Genomic DNA, 22,352 nt, shown 5'->3' on the forward strand with positions numbered 1-22,352 from the left:
TCAGATACATTTATACTCTGAAACCATTCATATTAACATTTCTACTCTAAATTCTAATTTCAACAATTTTTCAATATCACCTTTTTTCCTGTTTTTACACTATAACATTTATATATAATTTAGCCATGAAGAATGGTAGGGCCTTCAATAAGTACCTACCAAATTCAAGGATGGCTTTGGTAGCTTTGTTTCCTAAAAGGAGTCGGCTATTAGTTAATATTAATCCCATATTTAATTTTAGTTGCGCATAACTCGATCGTATGGCGATTGCAGTAAAGGTGATGGAATTAAGGCCAAATTGGAAAAGGCCATACCTCAGCAGCGAGAATATTTTTTGGGAATTAAATGCCTGCACGGAAAGACTAGTATTGGAAATATCCCGGTTAACAGTGTGATGGGCGGAATGCGCGGCCTGCCGCTGTTGATCTGTTTAACTTCTAGGTAAAGTACTCGATCCTTTTATATGTTTTTAAGAAATTTATATTTCAAAATCTGTTTCCTATAGTTTACATCCTACGAAAGGTATCTTTTACCGTGGTATGCCAATAAAAGACGTCTGCGCAAAACTCCCTCGAGTAAAGAAAGGATCAAGCGAAGGTACCCCCGAAGGCGCCTTTTTTTTTCTAACTACCGGATCAATGCCCACAAAAGAAGAGGCCCAGGGCGTGACAAATGAATGGAATAAACGTGGCAAGGTGCCGGATTACTGTTTGAAGATGCTTGATTCACTGGATAAGAAAATTCATCCGATGGCACAGCTTTCTGCCGCATCTGCTTGCTTGAACTTAAACAGTAAGTTCGTGGAAGCATATAAGAAGGGAGCTAAACGGGCAGACTACTGGCAGTACGTTTACGAGGATTCCATGAATTTGTGCGCAATGCTCCCCACTGTAGCGGCGATTATCTACACCAACGTGTTTAAGGGCGGCAAGGGATGTCGGGAGCTGAATAAGGATCAGGACTGGTCGGGAAATTACAGTACCATGCTCGGTCTTCCAGACGAAGACTTCATCGATCTGATGCGACTTTACATGGTTATACACGCCGACCACGAGAGCGGAAATGTCTCGGCTCACGCTAGTCACCTAGTGGGATCTGCCCTCAGCGACCCGTACCTTTGCTACTCGGCCAGTATGTGCGGATTGGCTGGGCCACTCCACGGATTAGCCAACCAGGAGGTTCTGGTTTGGTTGACGAAGTTACGAAAAGCTATAGGGGATGAACCGTCGGACGAAGAAATCAAAAAGTTTATTGACGATACTCTGAAAGGCGGGCAGGTAAGAAATTGTTGAATCTAAGTTTAAAAAAGGTACCCTTTAATAATAATATTATAACTCTTAAAGGTTATTCCCGGCTTTGGACATGCTGTGCTGAGGGACACTGATCCACGATTCACTCTGCAAAACGAATTTGCCATGAAGCACTGCAAAGATGATCCTGGCGTAAAATTAGTGACTCGCTTATGGAAAATCGTACCCGAAGTGTTGAAAAAATTGGGAAAAGTGGCCAATCCCTTCCCCAATGTGGACGCCCATTCCGGAGTTCTTTTACAACATTATTGCTTAATGGAGATGAACTATTATACGGTGCTGTTTGGAGTCTCAAGGGCTTTAGGCGTGCTTTCCCAACTGATTTGGTCCCGTGCATTGGGTTATCCACTTGAGAGGCCGAAGTCTATATCTACATCTGATCTATGCACTTTTATTCAAAAAGCGGAGAAAGCAGGCAAAGATAAGAAAAAAAAATGTTGATGAAAATAGAACAATAGAACTACTGAATAATAAATAGAAGCAAGCTCATTAATATCACCAAAACAATTGGAGAATTTTATCTCGTTTCTCTACAATTTGGATTATTATAACCGTGTGTTTGGCATTTCGTTATTGCGTTTTCTGGCTGTCACTCATTGGGTTATGTATTCCTGAGACACTTTGATTTTCTCATCTAGGTTTGCCTCCGCCAGAACTAATTATGGCATGGGATAATTTGTATCCCATTTCCAGTGCTTTGATGTTTGCAGCCAGAAAAAGAATCCAATTTCCATTTTCATAACCATAATTCAGAATTGAATTTAGCCTCCAAGCCGACTTTATTTAATTATTATGAAATGACTTTAAAAAGAGTAATGGTCCAAGAAAAGTTACAATGCAAGTTCCATCACATAGCTTAAAAAAACACATCAATATGAATCAAATCAAAAAAATATTAAGGTGTGCAATGATTTTTTTCCTTGTTATTTTCGTCGAATGTATTGTAATTTTTTTAAAAGCATTCCATCAACTGATTGATTTCTGCTCAGTCCCTGCTTTGTTGGGCTTTGGCACATCTCATTCTGATGTCGAATTTGTGTTCCATTTTTGTTTCATTGGCATGAACCGTTATTTCTATAAGTGATATTTTATTGTTATTTTAGCATTTCCATCATTGTGGGTCCGGAGTCCTTGGGGTTGGCTAACGGGTCCCCAGCTTCCACTCACTTCAATTTTATTCTAGTTTTTCCATGGGAATACGCCTTCTATCCCACATAGCAAGTGACCCAGTGAACGAAAATGGAATCCAACGGGGTTTCTTAATGGAAAATGGGAACCACTCGAATAATGAAATGGATTTTTGTGGTCCCTATTTGATTTTCTATATATTAATTGCATTTTACCCATTTTTGGTTTATATACACACGATCTCCTTTATTTTTTTGACACAATAATACGATTATGAAGCTCGTTTTTTCTCAGTTCTTAACTTATTATTAATTGCTCTGCGCACTAGAGGTTTCCAGGGGCTGAAAGGGGTGCTGGGAGTGTAAATGATAAAAGTTGAAATATGTTTATACAAGTTGGTGGGAAATATAAGCTGAAAAACGTTTTAATGAAAGTATTTAATATTTTCCTGCGCAGTTATTTTATTGTTGAGGGAACTCACAAAAAGTTTTTTATTTCAATTCAGAGCACTGCTTGCTTTCCCCATTTTTTTTTTTTGGCATTTTGGTAAGCGTGGTGTTTTTTTGTATCATTTTTTTCAAACATAATTTGAAATTGTTTTGGATGAAGAAAATGCAGAGGCACGCTCAGCTTTGCTGCAGCTTCTGTGGCCTTGGATGCCAGAAAAGGGAAAGCGGATTTCCAGCTTTCGCCCTATTCCCTTTCCCACATAGTCGCACATATCCACAGACACACACTCGCACACAATGGCTTATACACGCACAAATTCACCCACTTGAGCACGCACACATCCGAAGAGGATGGATGGTTATAAAACACATCCGCATCAACCATGTCCTGTCCATGTGACCGCTGCTGTCCCGCCGCTTGCCCAGACCTAAAAAAAAATAAATAAATAAAACAATAGATGACTTTCATATGTATGCGAGAGGGGGCGTGAGCTTCTGAAAGTGACTGTGTGTATGCGTGTGTGTGTGGCAGCAGTCATATAAAATGTTCGCACATATGCCAAGTTGCTTTCATCCATTTGCTGCAATATTAAAACAAAAGTAATGCGAAAGTGCTTTCCAACCCATCGCCCAACGCTGCCACCCAGAGCTCCTCCATTTCCCTCGAATAAAAACAAAATCGTAGATTAAAAACTGTGCAAAGTTCTTCTGGCATGCAACTATGTATGCAGGAATAATTTAAAACTGACCGGAGTATGGCATGTGCTCTACCCTATTTAAACCTTTGTGGAATGGGATATAAGGGCTCTAAAATAAATGCCAAATATATGTTTCTGGATCAAGGTCATAAAGACTTTTAAACTAATTGCCACTAGAATTAGGTAAGTTATTGATATTATTTATTATAATTTGAAGGGCATCCTTCTAGATACCATTATAAATGTTTACTTACTTTACTAATTTTACTTTAATAATTTTGAATTAAATTAGTTTGAAAATATTACATAATTTGGATAATTTTAAAGGGAAAGCTATTATTTAAACCCCAGTTGCCTGTTGTGGAATTCTCAGAATTTGAATGCTTTGGTCATGCTATGGGTTATTTCATTAACTTCCGGCAAAATTGCGAAAGGACAACTTGAGTGACTTCCCCAAGGACGGCTCTGAGAAGTTCATATCTCGACGAACACGAAGCTTAAATTTTTGGTTTTCCTTGTGTGGGAAATGCGAATTTTTCTGTTGGCCGAAAAGGAAGCGCAGGGGGAATGCAATAACTTCCTTATAGACCGAAAACTTTATGGCTCCGACAGCAGCTGCACTCGACTCGCTATCAAGCCATGTCTTCAACCCCAGTCTCAGGCCCCGCCTTTACTTATTCCCCTGGTCCGGGGTTTCTTTCCCTATCCCAATGTTATTGTATTATAATGGTCTCTAGCGCGGGCTGAAGCTGAGGCCGTGGCTGGGCTGCTCGGGCATTTGCGTATGTTCTATTTTTTAAGATATGCAAAATAAGTTGCAGTTGCTTTCGACAAAAGCAACTCGCAGACAAACACATCAGACATTGTGGAATATAACTATGCGCACACACATATATCTTGGTGGGTTGTGTGCTGAGTGAAAAGTTTGCCGGGTACGCAGGAAAATTATAATTCTTCCTGCCTAAACAAAGACTGGCCCAGGGAGGCAAGGACAATGCAAAAGGAGCAGTAGAGGCAGCAGTAACCGACTGAGTGGCAGTAACTGTTGGCTTCTATTTGACAGTTTCCCGGAAGTTTTTCCATCCGCCCGATACTCAAATAAATTTCAGCTTTCTCATTCACTTCACACACGAGATTTTTTGATTTAAATAAAAATATTTCATATTTTTTTGCAGCTTAATATCCAATGACTTCAATGAGCGATTGTGGTCCTGTCATTCTGGTCAAACTAAATGAGTGTAATCAAAATGGCCATTTGATTATTTATATAGCATGTTCCATGGCTAGTTGTACCAATTAATTGTTTAATTATTTTCATTTTCCATTTACTATTTATTGGCCCATTCAATGCAATGAACACGTGTTGAATAAAACCCCTACAATTATAGGTTAATTAAAAACAATGCATTCTACATCCAGTTGTTCCCATCTCTTGTTTAATTGCTAATGAGGGATTGGATCGTTTGGCAAATTTTTCGCTTAATGTTTATTTAATACGAGATGCTCGATAATGCTTACGTTATTATTCCAACTTTATTATTGTAGGTATTTTTAAATATAAGGTAGTGAAATAATAAAAATTTGAAATACAAAGTCCTGCATTTCGGTGTTTGGGATCCTCTCTAGCTTGCAGTATTTCATTTTCCAGTCGAAGAAATATTCGCACATATTTGCGCTTGGTGGAAAGCGCTAAAAGTGCCTGCAGGTAAAAATAATTGCGATTATACCAGCAAACTCTGAAGGGAGCTTTCCCAATTCCATGGTCCGGAGTTGAGAGTTCAAACCGACAGACACGCAGACGGAAGATGGACTGAATGGTGCGCCTCCTGGAGCCTTTTCATGGTATTTTCACAGGGGTTTTTCCTACGTTTTGCCTTTGGGTGTTTCTGTTTTTGTTTCTTTCTATTTTATTTGTCTACATTTTGCTCACTGGCAAACGTGAAACCACTAAAGTTCTTCAACCCTATTCTCTTTATTTGATTTTATAGTAACATTTATTAGCAGAATATTCAGTAAAAGTTTAAAAGCAAAGGTAGCCCGGCAAAATAAAGTAAAGATCTAAAGTATTCTGCAAAATCTACTTGCCAAGCTTTGGTGTATTTGAGTTAAACACTTGAAAAATCATTTAAATTGGTAATTAAGCGTAGCGTATGCGCAATTTCAGCAGCTACTTAAAAATGACTTCTTCACATTCGATCTGTCTCTTGGTCTGATTACTCCGGTGCCTTAATTACGCGGAGGATAAGATTTTAGCATTGTTTGCTATTGGATAAACCATTTTTGTCATCGCCAACATCATCATCCTCGTCCCCATCTGGCTGAAATCTGTTCATGTTTTGGGCTATTGTTCGCTGAATGAGGTTTTTGGTGAATGGACTGCAGTTGTCGCTTATCCTTATCTTCTTCTTGCCCTTGTAATTATCAACGGAGGACGAAGGTGTCCTCCCTCTCCACTCTGGGCTTTTGTTTTCGGTGAGTCAAATCGCGAATTATGCTTTCCACTTGGCTTAACGTGGTCAGGTTGCAGATAAGTCCGCCCAGGGAGGGGCAGCTTCATCCTGGCTGGAAATTCATACTTTAAGGATATGAAACTCTGCACTGGCTTTAATTGGGACTTCGCATTCGCATTTGTGGCACGTGCTGTTGGCCCTTTCTTGGCTGCTATTCGAGTTAATTAATTTATTATTGTTCTGGAATTCGTTCAGCAAACAAATTTTGACACAATACAACTGCCGACACACAATAAATTTCTTTCAGCACTGACCTCCTGCTGTTCTTTTTAGGGTTCCATTAATAATTCAGCTCATACAAAACTAAGCCAAACTGCTGAATTGAGTAACCGAAACTGGGTAAATTAAGTTTATCCAACACCATCAGATGTAACATCTGCTTCTACGGTCTTCGCTCCTTTCACTCTCACACCGAGACAAAAATCAATACATTTGGCACTTGTCTGATATATCTTTAGCTATTTGTTTCAATTTGTCAGTCAAGATGACACACCCGGCCCGAAAAACAAATCGAAAATTGAAATTAAAAACATTCAGACAGTCTTGATCAAGAAAAATGTCTCACCACTAATCTGGAAACTTTTTACTGACTTTTGATTTTGGATGTAGGAGGGAAACATTTTTGAAATATCTCCAGCATTGTTCTCCAGCTCTTACAATCTATATAAATGGGTTCACAGTTTCTGTTGTTTGCGGAAAGGTTCAATGAACTTGCCTTTTTGAAATAAATTTTCTGATTATGCTGTTGACTCCAAGTAACACGTATCACTCTATTTTCTAGCACTGTTTATTTTTTTTTAACCTTTGGTCTAATTAAAATAATCAGAACTGTGCACAGTTGTGTGAGAAAGTTAAAATTTTTTCTAGACACCAGTTTATATAATTTTAAAAGGAAAACTAGCTAACTACTTACATTTATTTAACACTTTCACCCTTTAAACAATTTCACTATTCCATCCCTGAAAGAACTTTCAAAAATATATTTAAATTACATATTATAGTTAAAAGTTCTGTCTGACTGTCATGTGCCCGTCAGCGTACTTTCCCATGTATGGCAGCCAACTATAGAGAACAGAAAACTGAAATGCTCATAAAAAGTTTCACAATAAATCAGGAAATTTGGAAAACATTACACACTCCCCCACCCATACCACCCAAAAACCCACACGCAGGGCACACATTTTGCAAAAGTGTTCAGCTCCAAATGGAAATTTGTTTACCAAGCTGTTGATGCTGCCGGCTGTGCAGTTTTAACTGACGCTGCTGTAGCAACAATTTTCTTTATTTTAGTCGCATAATTTCCCAACTCACCAAATTTTAACACACCCAAATTCCGGTGGCAAAAATTGCATAGGCAAAATTAGGGCTTTCTTTTCTATAATTTTTTTATAAAATTATAAGACTATCGTTTTCCAAATAAAGCCTACGTTTGTACAATTTTGCACATTCAAGTTGGTGGGGATTTTCAGGAAAAGTAGCTTTCGTAGCTAGCTGGTAATAGCAATCAAAGACCGTGACGAATGAACGATTTAACGATTATGGCGACAAAGAGATTTATCGGCAAACAAATCAACGGAAATAATCCAAACACGCAACCCCATCCACGAGTTTTCCGTTCTTCGAAGAAGGAGGTGCGGACAGGACTAGCGTGTGTTTTATTGAGCACTTGATTGCACTCCCCTATGGGAGTGATTAAAATCGATTCAATCCCTGCCAGACATAAATCAGTTAGCCAAAATCTTTGCCCCACCCAGTTTCTGTTGGCGAAGGTCAAGACATCATTTTGCAGAGACAAGTGATGGATGGCAAAATATACAAATGTATCTGCATGACTGTATTCATCTACTATGTGTAGTTGCCTCTTTGGTGACAGTTTGCGATTTTATGGATGGTGGGTTGTGGAGGAAGTAGTTTACCATCCATCATTTACCCCAGCGAAACCAAAAAATTGTGTTTGCCAACAACTTTCATTCAGATTGGGGTGATGAAGAGCCTTTTAAATGCAAATATTTTATTTATATTGCATCCAAATGAAACGGAGAAAAACGTGTTATTGATTTTCCCTATTGTTGAACTTGTGAACATCGAAACAATAGAAAACAAACAGACTGTCAAAAACAGCATCGCATGCATGAAAAATATTTTGCACCCTTTATACGTAAACATTTGCATTAAGGTTTTCGTTTAGAATTCATTTAAGCGATTAAGGTTCAAACTTTTACATGTCTTAGACAACGGAAAGAGTTTCCAAATGGGAATTATTCATAAAATTTTTTTTTATAATGAAAGATACAAAAATAATCCTATACATAGTTAAATATTAGGTTTGAAGTTAACTCCTTTAAGAACCTTTAAAGATTCTTTCGTTTCAGATTACAAACTTTAATATTTTCCCTCACAAGCTGTTTTCTCTCCAAGCAATAGCTTGCTTTTCATTCACATAAGGGAAATATGATTATGACCCCACTAAGTGGAAAAATCCTTCGCTTGTTGCATTCCATTCAACTCCAGTCGCTTTCCGGTTGCAGCTCTATCTGAGCTCTGCCCCGGTCGCGTCCGTCCATAAATATTCATGGGACCTAATCGGTTTATGACTGGCATAATCGCCTGCACTTTGCACGTCTTTTGCTCATGAGGTTGCATTTGCTTTTTTACTATTTATTTTTTATTCTTTATTCCAACATATGGCCAATATATATGAATATATACGAGAATATGTTTTAATCTGGAAGGAGCCGTCCTTACGTCTCATCTGATGTTGAACTTTGTTTACATTTTTATTCTGTTGGTGGAAGATATATTTGCTCATACTTATCCACATGTGACTTTCCATAAATCGCAATATTTTATTTTTTTTATAAGTAAATGAATAAATAATCTGGTCAAATGATTTAACATTATATTTAATTAACCAAGATTCATTTAACGTTTTTATTCGTATATAAAATATTCAAGGACGGCCAACTCTTTGAAATGTGGCTCACGGAACGGCAAATCTCGTTTGGAATGAAAAATATTCAATAAAAATTGTATACATTGGGTGGCATCTGGCTCTAGCAAAATGTCAGCATACAAAAAAACGCGACATATTTACGGCGTTTTAAATGAAAGCACGTGTTTAGCAAGTCAAACGACGACAAACGATGGCACTGATGCCTCAAACATCGCACCTAAACTCACTTTCACAAGCAGGAGCATAAGAATCATCAGTACTGCACCGAAAAAAATTGTAAGCCTTCTACAATATTTTGGCTTCTACATATTTAAAAAAAAAGAGTCTGTTTGGTGAGCCTAAAAACTCAGAAATTTTCAAGATAAACCAATTTCTGTTTATGACCTTTTGGAGTACAACTTTTCTCTCTGTGGAACCAGGCTAAGCAACCTGAAACGAGACCATAAAATGGCAAACGCTGGCAATAAAAACTAGAACAACTGCCAGTGTTCCACCAGCAGAAAGAAATAGAACAAGGAGGCAACGAGGGGGCAGGTGGTAGCAAGTGGGCGTAGAAAGCAGGAGTGGTAAGCTGGGGCGGGCCAGCAGCGAACGCGGGCAGGTGGAGCGCTTTACTTTGAAAGTACATTGAGCTTGAAAATGGCTTTGTAAATGGCGCTCGACAAATATTTTATTACTAGGGAACAGCAACAATTTACTTTGTTTCCCCTTCGTCCTGTCTTTTTGCCTCAGTGTTACAGCCACTCGTCCGCAGCTTATTTGCCTTAAAGTTGCACCTTAATTTTAGACACTACAGTAATGAAACTCAGTCCCCATTAAAAGATGGATCCCTTTTTAAATAAATGGAATAATTATTTTTAAAATTTGAGATTCCCTTTGAAATTCTGAGAAATGCATGAGAGGCACAATTTGGCCCCCCGCGATGGGTATATCTCTGCCAATATTTACACGATCCTTGAGCGGAATACCTAAATCGATTTGTACGCCAATTCTCTTTCTATCTGCATTAAAATCTAAGAACACCTTATTTTTACTTTTTTTGTCAAACTTTGTGGAGGATCCCCTTCGAAACTATGAAGAATGCATGGGAGGCACAATATGGCCGCCAGCGATGGTCATATCTTTGTCAAAACTCATCCGATTCTTGAGCAGAATACCTTAAACGATTTGTACACCGAATCTCTTTCAATCTGCATTTAAATCTAGGAACACATTATTTTTTAGATTTTTTGTCATATTTTGTGGAGGATCTCCTTCGAATATATAAAGTATGGCCGCCAGCGATGGTCATATCTTTGCCAATAATCATCCGATTCTTGAGCGGAATATCTTAAACGATTTATGTATCAATTCTCTTTTATTATGCGTCAAAATCTGGGATTGCCTTATTTGTTAAATTTTGTTTTGCATAATTTGTTGGTACACTGAGCAAAACGGAATTATTAAAATATTTGAGACATTTAAGAAATATGCAAAGCTCTTGCTTCTTATTGTCCATATTATCCATATTATATTGCCACTATACATATGGATAGTCCAATTCAAAATAAACTTTGACACAGAAAATTAATGGCATGCATAAATCAGAGCTTAATTGATACTATTTGCAATAGCCGCCAATGCAAATTTTATAATCAATGGCAACGAAAATCCGGTTTAATTCCTGGTTTATTGGCCAAAATTTCCCATTGAACACAACGCCTGCTGTGAAAATTTCATAGAGAACGATCAAGTTAATTTAACAATTTTTTGGTGCGCTAGAATTTTGCTACCCAGGGAGCTGGAGGTGGTACCTGGGGGGAAAGAAACAGCCCCCAAGGGAAGTACTGGCGTGGCGTAGAGTCATGGAATGTTTCCAAAACGCCGGGGGCTTAGACCTGCGGTTGTGGTTTTTCCCGCTATGGTTGTGGAACTAGTACAGGTCCTGCTCTTGTGAGTTCCTGGCTTTGAGTTATCCTTTTCGCGGTTACCTTTTGTCGCCGGCCATTGTTTTAGCAGCGCCATTGTTTTGCTTCGTGGGGATAAGGGGACTCGTTGGGGGTAATACGGAATTTTTTACTTGGCGGCTATTGTTTGGATCCTGGCTGAGGTTGAATTTTTTTTTCGGGCTACGCCCAGTGTGTAGTTGTTGAAGTGTTGACTTTGACGTGGTCAATGGTTGGGTGGCGAAACAACTTCATTACCACGCCCATTTTCCAAGTTGATTACAATTCACAAAATTAACGCCCATGTTGAGATTGCTCCTAAATGCTTTGCCAAAGGATATATCCCATACCCGCCACCAGGCACATCCTTGCCGGAGACTCATCCTTGGGCTGGAACGCGTAGTTTGCATTAATTTCGCGTTAATTTTACGCGATAATCGTATTTCTTGACATAATAGTCTGCGAAAGGACCCTGGACGGAGGCTTCCATATTGCTTTAATGGCGGCTAAAATGCTCTTAATGGCGTCTATTTGAGATTTTATTTATGCACTTGAAAATCACATTGAATCCTGGCCCTTCCGGTGCCTTGCTTGGATGCTTGGATTGAATGTGAAAACTTGCGGATGATTCTCATAAAATAATGGAAAAAATTTACAATAAAGACTCAACTAGCCACGGATTTATGCGGGTAACTTTGCTGTCGGATACAATTGAGAGTGAAAAGAGTAAAATTAAGGCATTTAAGGCATTGGGCTTACAATGTTTATTCTTCAATTAAAAGCCTGCATTAACAACCATTGCATTTAAATTTTAATATATGGCTGATATTGGTAATTTTCACATGAAAGAAAGGACAATACTCGCATTTTCTGTAATCAAGAATGCTTCAAAAAGCGTTTATTGCATTGCCACCGTACTATAACTCGGTCAGCTGAACACAGACACAGATTATTGGGAATTTGTTTGCTGATACCAAACTCGATTTCAAATATATAGTGCAGTGTAGTATGCAGAGTGTAGTACGGATTTTGAAGCGCTTTTTCGTTGTAATAGTAAATCGCTTTTGTTTGATTTGCTGTCCATGGCCAACAGATTAAAAGTCGCATGAATTGGCCCCAGCAAACAGTGGCTGCGTGTTTGAGAGGGGTTTTGGATATATTTTTGGAGGGTGTGGGGAGTGGAGCAATGAGCAATGGACCTTCAACAAAATTCTAATTATTCATTGTCGACGCGCCGTTCGCTGACAGCGAAAACAATGAGCGCACTCAACTGTGAAAACTGCAAAAGAGCGCATTCCAAAGCCGGGCAGAAAAAAGATGGAGCGAGTCGGGTGAATGAGAGGGCTGCAGGGATGCAGGATGGAGACGAATATAAAGATAGATAGAGATAGTTGCCGGCATAGGAATGGGGATCGGGTTGGGGGCTGGGAGTGACGCATTTACTGTCGCACTAAAAATAAAGCTTCAGGGCAAAGGATTCCGCCAGCAATGAGAAACATTGTCAACATTTTTTACAATTTTCTAGTCGTTATTTACCATTGTTTCAGCTACGGCCATTGTAGTAGATACAGAGATAAAGATACACAGCTACAGATACAATCTTCATTCGCATCCATTGGCCGATGTAGACTGTTGGACATTGGTTATGGCAGCAATTTGCAGCATTTAGACCCGAGTCCATTTAACTTTAATGCACTGACTTCAGCTCTTGGTCTGCACTTCAAGTTATCACAGCTTCCGTTATGGAAGAGGACATCAGGCGATCTTTGATTTATGGCCAGCAATCCTAAATGCATTTAGCTTCCAGTGACCCTTCTACTCGCTCCTCCCTGGTGCCCAATTACAAGTAGTTGGCAAGGCGGCCAAAAGCACTCCCCAGCCATCTGACCCACGCTCAATTAATGAATACTCGGCCCAGAGCCAAAATCCGTTTAGACGCAATGCGACACGGCTAAAAAGCAGGGTGGAAGTAAGCCGGAATTGGGTAAATATAATAAATAAGTCCTATTTATTTTCTGTAAAATAGGGTTTCGTTTCTGGGTCAGCTGAAAACTATAATATTTAAAGTAATTGCTTTTAAGGAAGAAAGCCAGATACAAACCTAGAACAATGGTCGTTTTTAACAAGAAATAGCTATTCAAATGGCTACAGTTACTGCCAAATATGAAAAGAAGAAGGCTATGAATTAGTTACAAATGTGGATCGTTCCTTCGAGTAGGCGGCGGGATTATATTTGTAGAAAATTTCAATGAAAAAATAACAAAATTCTGGTTTCATTTTATGTGTAAGTATTATGACTAAATCCTTCAGATTCGACCGTCGAGCCAATAACAAACGCCACATTTAAATGGTAGATGAATAGTTTTGAAGGTACCTCTGTGTAGCAGACGAGTGCACTCAAAATCCCAGTAGTTCCTTAGGGGAGACAGCGCAGGACAGCAGCGGATCCGATGGCCAACGTGGTTGTGAACACAACGTCGCCGATGGCCGGGCGGCGCCTCCACAGGGACGTGAACCGGCTGCTGGCCTCCGGCTACCACACCATCGTGGACGAAGACATGGCCAATCTGGACGTGCGTTTCGAGGGGCCGCTGGGCACCGCCTACGAAGGAGGCGTATGGACTGTAAGCGTGGCCATGCCGCAGGAATATCCCTTGAAGGCGCCGCGCGTCCGTTTCGTCACCAAGATCCTGCACCCGAACATTGAATTCACCACGGGACTGGTTTGCATGAACGTCTTCAAGCAGGCATGGTCCTCCAACTACGACCTGGTGAACATCTTTGATACCTTCCTGCCCCAGCTGCTGCGCCATCCGAACCCCCATGATCCTCTAAACCATCGCGCCGCCTCCATCATGATGCACTCGGAGCAACTATTCCATGAGCATGTCGTCCTCTGCGTAAGGATGTACGCCCTGCCCCCCGCCGTCAAGCCCCAATCCCAGACGGACGAAAGCCTGGAGAAGCGTTCCTCAGACCTAAGTCTCTCCGATCTTCTCTCCGACGACGAAGAGGACGACGTCGCAGATGCATATGCCGTTGCATCTGCCACAGATGGCACAGACGCTTCCAATGCTGCAGGAGCTTGTGCTGGTGCAGAGCCTGTTGGTGACGATTAAGTTTTTGGCTGGTCTTTTTTTGTGTCTTTGTAGAAAAATCGGTTTGTATATGGACAAATTAAACTAAATTGGATATATGAGTAACGGTTAAAATTAAAATAACATTTTTTATTTTAACAATATTTTTAACCATTTGTCTAAAAATTATCTTATAGAATTGGATGTAATAAGTAACATAATTTCATCTTTTCTGTATGATTTTAATATGTTTAAAGTTGCATTCATTTATTTGTTCAGTTTACATTTTTTTGTATAATTGCATAATACGGTCAACAAAGATTTACCTATAAAAAAAGTTAGGAAATTAATTAATATAATTCATTTTTTATTTAGTTACAAAAAAAGGATATAAATATGGCATTTACGATTTAATAAAAATTACTCAAATGTCACTCCCCCAATATTTTGGTTCATTTGGTAGAATAAAAAGGCTTTACAACAACAATAAGGCTTTGCTCCAACGGCTATCCCAAATTCCATCAAATATAATGACTGAAATTCAAAACAATTTTAAATTCATGATTCGTAAACAATTGAACATTTTATTGCATGTCGAGTGGTCTGACGGGATGATGGTCATTACATTGTGGGCCTTAATTGTGCCAAACAAGATGAAGCCATATTGCCGTAATGATCCGATAAGAAATTAATTTCACTCCATTAGGGATAATTGCAAAATTTAGGGACCATAATTGAGAGTGATGTCAACTCCACTCGACACTTCCAAGCCTGTCTTCAGGCAGGTGATTTCTGATCAATGGTCTGATTAGTCAAAAGTTGGACTGTAGGGACAGAAAGCCATCCAAATCCGGTTGAAAGTTGAATGGTCTAATTGTCTGCCAAAGAATGGAAAATAAATGCAGTCATGTGCAAACAACGATTTAATTGTAGTTATAATTCCAGCAAAGGGACTATTTCATGTTTCATGCCAGGAGCTATGGTTAATTCAACAACCAAAATACAAATCTCTGTTAAATCGGCTTTGCAATTAATTAATTAGCTTTGGCTCCAAGTGGTTTTCACTTTAAATTTACACCTTTCCGACATTATGGTTTCTGGATTTTGCAAACGGATATTGAATTTCAAGGGAAAATTGTCTGCAGACACACAAATCAATAATGCTCGTAAAAAAAATGGACAAACGATAATTTGGCAAACAGGCCAAAATGAAAACGTCTGTCTGCCAGTCCCCAAAATTGGTTTAATGCTATGAAACTGGAAAGAGGCCACTTCGACGTAAATTTTGGTCCTATTGACGCCTTCTGCCATAGTCTGAATGACGGACAGACTGAATCACTGGCCGCCCTCCCTCCTCTTCTCTCTTTCTGTCATTGCCAATGCCAATACGAGTGCACTGTTCCAGACAGATGCGCAGACAATCCGGCAGAAGACGAAGGCCTGGAGAAAGATGTCCTGGTCCAGGTCAAATGGCTGCCTCTCTGCGTGTGCTGCTGCCATCGAATTATAATACCATACCCTCATCGCACGTTACGAATTTATGCAATAGTCGATGCCATTTTCGAATTTAAATGACTTTACCTGCACATTTCCAAAACGAAACGATGTCTTTAGTGGGACATTCGTTAGAAACGATAGGGAATTACTGGGGTTGGGTCTGCTATCTCTGCGGAGACTTTATAGCCCTCCAGAGTGTGAAATTGATGACATTACATGGTTATCGGAGTTTTTCAATAAAAATATGCAAATATAATACAAATATGAATAACTCTCAATCAAAAATCGGATCTACTTTATGTCTTAAATATTTAACAAAGGAGTTTGCCTTTTTCTCAAATTTTTTCAAACGTTTTAAGTGCGAAATCTCTTCTACAATTTCTTCTACAATCTTTAAGATGCGACTGTTGTCTAGACGGGAATTCCTAGGGCCACATTAAATGGTAAATATTTGTGCAAGACACTTGAAACACTTTTCAATGGGAAGCCATTCCGACCGGGTCAATATACGGCTAAAGCCAACTGTCCCGGCAATGAGCCTGCATTGCTGGCGTTAATTTATTCAAGTCAATTGACTCCCAGCGAAGTGAGTTTCGCAACGCACGGCTATGCCATGAATACCCCGGAGGCGAAGGAGGCCTCATTAGCATATTCTAATTAATTTATATTATTCCAAAATGCACAAAACTTAATTGGTATGGACCACTTAGTTAATGAAATTGAAGTTCCCACGAAGCTAAGACATCTTTCTTTATTTTGCCGTTCTGTTTTTCATGCAAAATTTTTAGCTGTTGACAATTTGGCGTGACTCGTAATGAAAGCCAGGCGAAGTACTACACTGCGTATACTTGACGGGAAGTTTCAACAGTACACAGTTGAGAACATTACGCAACATTTTGTGGATCCTCCAGTAGCAACAAGATGGACCCCATCCTTTCATTAAGATACTGCTTCTGGGCTCGAGAGTTTCTGTATTGTTGGCAAACAAATTTGAGTCGCCGTCTTGGGCGAGTTAGTTATGACTGGCAACTTTCTGGCACGGAATTTGCATTTGGGTTTCCCCTTATTCAAGCTGGAGTATTATGTTGATTATTTTTGTTTTCTTGGCCCTGTTTGACAACCCAGGGACATGTGTTCCTGCTTCTTCGGAGGGATTTCGTTTCCATTTGCCGGCTAATTTATGTTGCCATAGGGATGTGGGAGGGATGCGGCTACGATTTCCAGGAGCACACCTTTGTGTGTGTCCCTGCATAAATGTCTTGTTAATTTTTACAACCCTAAGCCAGCATATCCATTCTCAGACGGCCGCAGGATTCCAACATTCCTTCAGGCACCAGGTCGCACCACCTCAAAACTTGAGAGTTCTTCCTGCGGCAGCTTCCTTTGACTTTTTCTTTGTTTGACCCACACAATTGTGGCGCACCACCCACTCCCCCTGCCAGTGCCCCTTCAGATTCTTCGGCTGGGAATGTGCAATGTCAGGATTGGCGTCGTCTTTGGACGTGTGCCCAACAATGCAGCTTCAATTACCAGGCAGCTTACAGCTTGTTTAGTCGGAAACTGTTTTGTTTGGCTGCCGATTGTCTGGTAGGCCCAAAGAAACTCATTCCCACTGCCAATTAAGGCCAATGCATTGTAGGTGGATTGTTTACAAAAGATACCATTTCTGGATGGGGAACCACATTACCTTGGCCTGATGAAGGTAAACCCTCTACGTAGCCAAAGGATGAGCTGCTTGTTAAGTGGCACCAGTTGAGTTTCAAGCGTAGGGGCTTTAGGCCTTAAACTGCGGGTTAGATGTGCCTATGTTATATTGAATTCCATCAAATGAAAGGACTTTGGTTCCTATAACTTAGGCAATCGAAATATCCGCCTTACTTCGCTGATAAAAGTCATCAATCAACTTTCAATCTGAGGCTGAACGGATGTATTACAATCTTTGGCAGCCTTTGGAAATCTTACTCAGCCTTGAACTGGAATGCGAATGATAAAGTAAGGCACTGAATGCCACACAGGTCTGGTTGACCCAATTCAAATTGCTGGACATTAAACGGATGTCGATAAATGAGATTGACAATGACAAACATGAAAGCGAAAAAGTAGCCTGAACGAGGAGCGTTGAGTCAATAAAATCCCCAAAAAGCAAAATCCCGCCTCTGAGGTCGGAGGGATAAACTAAAAAAGGAAATGCTTAAACCAAAGCAGAGCCCCAGCTGAGTGACAGCTGGAACCCCCGTTTCCCTTGGTCTGCCCCTTTTTTTTGGACGGTCTCTGGGTTAACAGATGGCAGAACATTTACGGTCACAGTGCCACATATGTCAGCCGAAGCGAGCCCGGATGATTGCAGGGCCAGTGACGGTACACGCCACCAAAACAGAGGTTTTAAATAATAATTTCTTTTTCAGGGTTAGAGCCAAATCTGACTTAAATGCTTATGTTTTTTTTTAAGTAAGAATATTAAAATGTAAGTCTTAATTAAATCAATTAAAATGCAATAAGAAACTTGAAGCCTTAAATTTTTTTCTGTGCAAAACTAGGAGACAAAAAGTGTTCAACTGAAATGAACAAATGTCAAGTGCAAGCCAAAGGCTTGAAAAGAAAAACAGACCAAGTCCGAATGCAGGGCCGGTATTTGCCATCAGTTTGTTTAAATGTGAATTAAAGAATCTTCCTAAGGGAATACTAACTAGGAGTGTGGCAACACCCACACCCACGCCCTTACATACACATGGCAATTGCTTATTTGGCTGCCGGGTATTGGCCACTTGGCGGGAATGGCAAGTGCAAACAGCGGCTCCCAGAGCCAGAGCGCCACTTGCTGCTGCTTTGTTTCTGCTACTGCTGCTGCTGCTGCTGCATGTGCCATTTGCATAAATCAAATTTGAATTTGGATAGCTGACTGCAACGAGCAGTTGCAGTATGTGCAAAAGAGATGGTGCTGCACAAACAACAGCTGCTGAGTCAGAACTCAAAGCTGTATGAACAGGCCGAAAAAGCGGGGTAAGGGCAAAAGCAAAGCCGAAAGCAGGTGTGCAGCTCTACCTGCCTCGAAGAGTGTGCTCGAACACGCACAAGGCAATGAGCACGCAGCCAAACTTACGCACGCTCGCCCACAACGCAAACGCAAAAACAAACACTGCCAGCGACAAAACAGCGCTCAAGCCTCGTACAACCGACAAAAGTCGAGCAAACGATGTGCCATAAACAAGGAAAGGGACATAATGGCCCTGAAAGTTCGTGGAGATGATATAACGTGTAGATGTAGATCATTTTGTAAAATACTGATTTAAAGCATACTTTTCACGGCACGCATAAAAAAAATTACCCATACGTCATGTTGGCCGGCAAATATTCCTTTTAAGAAATAATCTAAGTAAAATCCTTAAAAAATATATATTTTAAAAGTATAATTACAAATGTAAACGACGTCAAACATATTTTCTAATTTTTATTTTGTCTAAATGAAAATTTTAAACTTAAAGGCATATTTTTTTGGCATAATTTAATATTTTAAACATGATATAATTAGAAAAAAACATTAATTGTATCGTAACTTATGTACTCCATTTAATTTGTATTACATTTATACGGTTAGTATTTATATTCCTGATTTTATGTGAGCCTTTAAAACTATTTTTAAATATGTTGAAGTTCTTCGAAACATTCGTTGGTGAACGACTTCATCATCAGACATGCCTTTCCTTTGATTTCTTTGCAATTTCTTGCACATTAGCTGAAAAACTTTAGTTGCTAATTTACGGTGAGCACACAAATACATGAACACGTCCGTACACAAGCACGCACATCCTTAGCCATGCATTAACATCCTGCCACGCCCAGTCCTCTCCTTTGGTTCAACTTTTTGCCTTGTGCAAATTAAATAATAAATGTGCAAAGTTGATCCAATTTATAATGTTAAACCAAAAATTGTTGAGTGACTTTTGAGTACAATTTTTGCTGTCTGTGTTAATTCCAATTTAATTGTGTGCTCTTGGCAATTGTTGATGGGATTTGAAAAATAATTGAATTCATTTTTGCAGGAATTTTACATATTCTCTAAGCCTTAGTCCACAATTCATTTTTTTGGGTTTAAAGATGAAAAGGCTAAACCACCGTCATTGAAGTATCGACTCGAAAACTTCCAATTTATTAAAGCAGATAAATTGCCACCCGGGGATTCCATTCTTACCGCTAGTGAAAAGTGCCAAATATTCGGCTATTTTTTATCGCTCCAAAAAAAGACAGGGAGGCCATTGAATGGCAGTGTAAATGTCACTGCGGTGGATGAAGAACGAGGATGAGGATAATGCCCTTCATCAAGTTTGTGGCCCCATCGGCTGACGTGACTGTTGCTCATTTCACGCTTGGCCTTCCCATTGTTCTGCTGGCAAGGCACACAGGACTGCCAGGAGGTTTCCAGCCCGCCGGCTGATTACAAACGAGTTCGCAGGAAGTCTCGATAAGATAGCAGGTCCATAAACGCCAGCCGATGTCCCGCAACTTAAATTTAAAAAACGGTTAAGAGAGGAATAACCTTTTTTTTGAGAAAAGCCATTACATACTTGGTGGTTGGGAAACACTTCTTGTCTGTTTAGCGGTAATCTCTGTGGATGCCTTAGAGTCCGTAGAGTATGGTACGAAGTCTTAAAGTAAATAGAAACATGTAAAATATATGATTTTCTTAAAATATTTAACTTACTCCGTTTTAATGATCCAATGTCCACAGAAACATCTTAGTTATGGAGAAGAATTATTTTTATAATCAGTAACATAAACATTATACATACATGTAGGTCCCTCTTTCGAATCTTTTGCTATCTGCATTTCACCTGAAATTATTTTAAATTTTAAAATAAACCTTTTTTAAAATAAAATTTTAGCTCACTACTTGTTCCAGGACTGGCTGGTTCTGGGGCAACGGTTTCATGGGTCCTTATGGGCTCGAAGTCCGATTTTAGCTCACTACTAGTTGCAGGACTGGCAGGCTCTGGGGCAACGGTTCCGTGGGTCCTTATGTGCTCCATGTCTGCTTGAAAACTTTGTCCGCTAAAAAACATATTAGACATCAGGCCACTACTACTCGGAGCTCCAACACCCGAGCGCCAGTTATGCGCAGAATCATCTGGAGTAGGAGCCCCACCTACTCCGCCGGTTTCTTTTGGAGCACTTATACTAGATTCGCCTACGACAACTGCAGCCGTTTCTTTTGCACTTCCATCTTTATCAATGGCACTTTTTCCATCACTATCTTTTCCATCACCACCATTTTTTCCGTCCTTCATGAAAGGTTCCATAATCTCCAGCGGGATAGGGTAGATGATTCTCACTCTTCTTTCCGTGGCAATTGACGAAAGAATCTGTAGATGTCTTAACTACAAAATAAGCCAGTTTAACACAAAATTATAATTTAAATATAAAGGGACTCACTTGCAACGTGATCCTATTTTCCGACATCACATCCGAGGCCTCCTTCAGAGCCTTGGAGGCCTTGAGTTCGCCTTCGGCCAAAATAATCTTGGCCCGAGCTTCTCTTACAGCCTCCGCTTCACTGGCCAAGGACCGCTCCAAGCTTGGTGGCAAAACTATGTCCATCCTGAAAAAGTATTATTATCATTGTTATTGTCATTCACAAGGGCTATTACAATGAGTGGAAAATTAATAAATTGATTCCTTAATTGACCCATCAATTGCATATGAGTTAAATTGCAATTACTGCAATTATGCTATTCAATTTTTATTTTTCGTAAATTTAATGGCATTATGTAGATTCAATACTTCAAACCATTTTATCGTATTAAACATAAACTTCATATGTTGACGAGGCAATCATACTAGAATACTTGACTTTAAAAATGTTCTTTGAAGAATTTTAGATTTAATAAATAATAAATACAAGTAACTGACTCACACATCCACCCGCTCCACCCGAACTCCCCAACGAGCTGTGATACCTGCTACCGCCACCTGAATTTCCCGGGAGAGGGCCTGACGCGAAGTAAGCAGGATGTTGAGGGTCTTGGAACCGACGACATTTCGCAGAGTTACTTGAGAAATCATTTGCGTGGCCTGCCGGAAATCATCGACTTGGATAATCGAGTCAATGGGATTGTAAATGCAATAATAGACAACCGCGTTCACGGTTATCGTCACCGAATCCTTGGTGAGCACATCCTGTGGCTTTACGTTGTTCACACGGGTACGTAGGTCAACTCTGTGAAGGATGTCGATGCAGGGCAAATAAAAAACTATACCAGGTCCGAGAAGGCCCTTCCTGTTGAGGGGTTTCAAGCGGAAGTCAGTTAATAGCGAAAGTACATAAGCACAGGACTCAACTTGAGGCGCCCCAGACGTAGGACAACAATCCGATAATTCTCGGGAACTACTATTAAGCACAAGCAAAGGGAGAAAGGAAACGTCAACACCACTAGCACCCAGCAAAGACCCACTGCGACCTTTTCAAATGTAGAAGTTTTCTCGGTCTCGGCTGAAAAAAAAACATCAAAATTGGACTGGAAACAACATACTCAGCTTATATAATATTTGTACTGGTTTTAATGTATCGTTTTGTTGTCACTCCTTTTCCATCTCCTTCAGTAGAAGGCCTTCGAAACTCTTGCTGTGGTGGTTCGTCAGGCGGTGTCTTGCTACCATCTGTTTCTTTTTTCATAACGTAAACTTTAAAATAATTTTAATAAAATATATTTAAAACAAAGCATATATGCTGAAACGATTACTTACTCAAAGTATCCTTTTCTATGGCTTCGTTCGAAGGGCTCAACATTAACATCACTTTGCCAGGACAGAT

At 39.8% G+C, this 22,352-nt stretch overlaps 3 protein-coding genes across 4 annotated transcripts; 2 read left to right on the forward strand and 1 right to left on the reverse strand.

The window, feature by feature from the left end:
- LOC6500530 (probable citrate synthase 2, mitochondrial) lies at nucleotides 1-1,817 on the forward strand. Its single transcript, XM_001953364.3, has 4 exons — nucleotides 1-179; nucleotides 242-441; nucleotides 506-1,277; nucleotides 1,344-1,817. The coding sequence occupies exons 1-4, from the start codon at nucleotides 126-128 to the stop codon at nucleotides 1,749-1,751; spliced, it is 1,434 nt and encodes a 477-aa protein (XP_001953399.2). The 5' UTR covers nucleotides 1-125; the 3' UTR covers nucleotides 1,752-1,817.
- An 11,332-nt stretch (nucleotides 1,818-13,149) lies between these two features.
- On the forward strand, nucleotides 13,150-14,191 carry LOC6500531 (ubiquitin-conjugating enzyme E2 H). Its single transcript, XM_001953365.4, has 2 exons — nucleotides 13,150-13,257; nucleotides 13,328-14,191. The coding sequence occupies exon 2, from the start codon at nucleotides 13,424-13,426 to the stop codon at nucleotides 14,090-14,092; it is 669 nt and encodes a 222-aa protein (XP_001953400.1). The 5' UTR covers nucleotides 13,150-13,257; nucleotides 13,328-13,423; the 3' UTR covers nucleotides 14,093-14,191.
- Nucleotides 14,192-19,657: 5,466 nt separating this feature from the next.
- Nucleotides 19,658-22,343, reverse strand: LOC6500015 (band 7 protein AGAP004871). Of its 2 annotated transcripts, none has more exons than XM_032456466.1 (10): nucleotides 22,286-22,343; nucleotides 22,094-22,222; nucleotides 21,881-22,031; nucleotides 21,456-21,818; nucleotides 20,975-21,140; nucleotides 20,436-20,919; nucleotides 20,335-20,376; nucleotides 20,247-20,279; nucleotides 20,110-20,190; nucleotides 19,658-20,047 (listed from the first exon to the last, which is right to left on the reverse strand). In XM_032456466.1, exons 1-10 carry the CDS (start codon nucleotides 22,332-22,334, stop codon nucleotides 19,980-19,982), a joined length of 1,566 nt encoding a protein of 521 aa, XP_032312357.1. In that variant the 5' UTR covers nucleotides 22,335-22,343; the 3' UTR covers nucleotides 19,658-19,979. The 2 variants fall into 2 exon arrangements, with proteins under 2 accessions (XP_032312357.1, XP_001953401.2); XM_001953366.3 differs by having other exon boundaries at nucleotides 20,433-20,919.
- Nucleotides 22,344-22,352: the final 9 nt, after the last annotated feature.

The sequence above is a fragment of the Drosophila ananassae genome, chromosome 2L, assembly GCF_017639315.1.
Source record: "Drosophila ananassae strain 14024-0371.13 chromosome 2L, ASM1763931v2, whole genome shotgun sequence".
Lineage (NCBI taxonomy): Eukaryota > Metazoa > Arthropoda > Insecta > Diptera > Drosophilidae > Drosophila > Drosophila ananassae.

Excerpts from the sequence above, each read along its gene's own strand:
- LOC6500530 (XM_001953364.3), top strand. The coding sequence starts at position 126 with ATGAAGAATGGTAGGGCCTTCAATAAGTACCTACCAAATTCAAGGATG. Across the intron at positions 180-241 it reads CAAATTCAAGGATGGCTTTG|TTGCGCATAACTCGATCGTA; the intron begins GTAGCTTTGTTT and ends ATTTAATTTTAG. Across the intron at positions 442-505 it reads TTGATCTGTTTAACTTCTAG|TTTACATCCTACGAAAGGTA; the intron begins GTAAAGTACTCG and ends TGTTTCCTATAG.
- LOC6500531 (XM_001953365.4), top strand. The coding sequence starts at position 13,424 with ATGGCCAACGTGGTTGTGAACACAACGTCGCCGATGGCCGGGCGGCGC.
- LOC6500015 (XM_001953366.3), bottom strand. The coding sequence starts at position 22,334 with ATGTTAATGTTGAGCCCTTCGAACGAAGCCATAGAAAAGGATACTTTG. Across the intron at positions 22,223-22,285 it reads CATAGAAAAGGATACTTTGA|TTTACGTTATGAAAAAAGAA; the intron begins GTAAGTAATCGT and ends ATTATTTTAAAG. Across the intron at positions 20,191-20,246 it reads CATTGGATCATTAAAACGGA|ACTTCGTACCATACTCTACG; the intron begins GTAAGTTAAATA and ends ATTTACTTTAAG.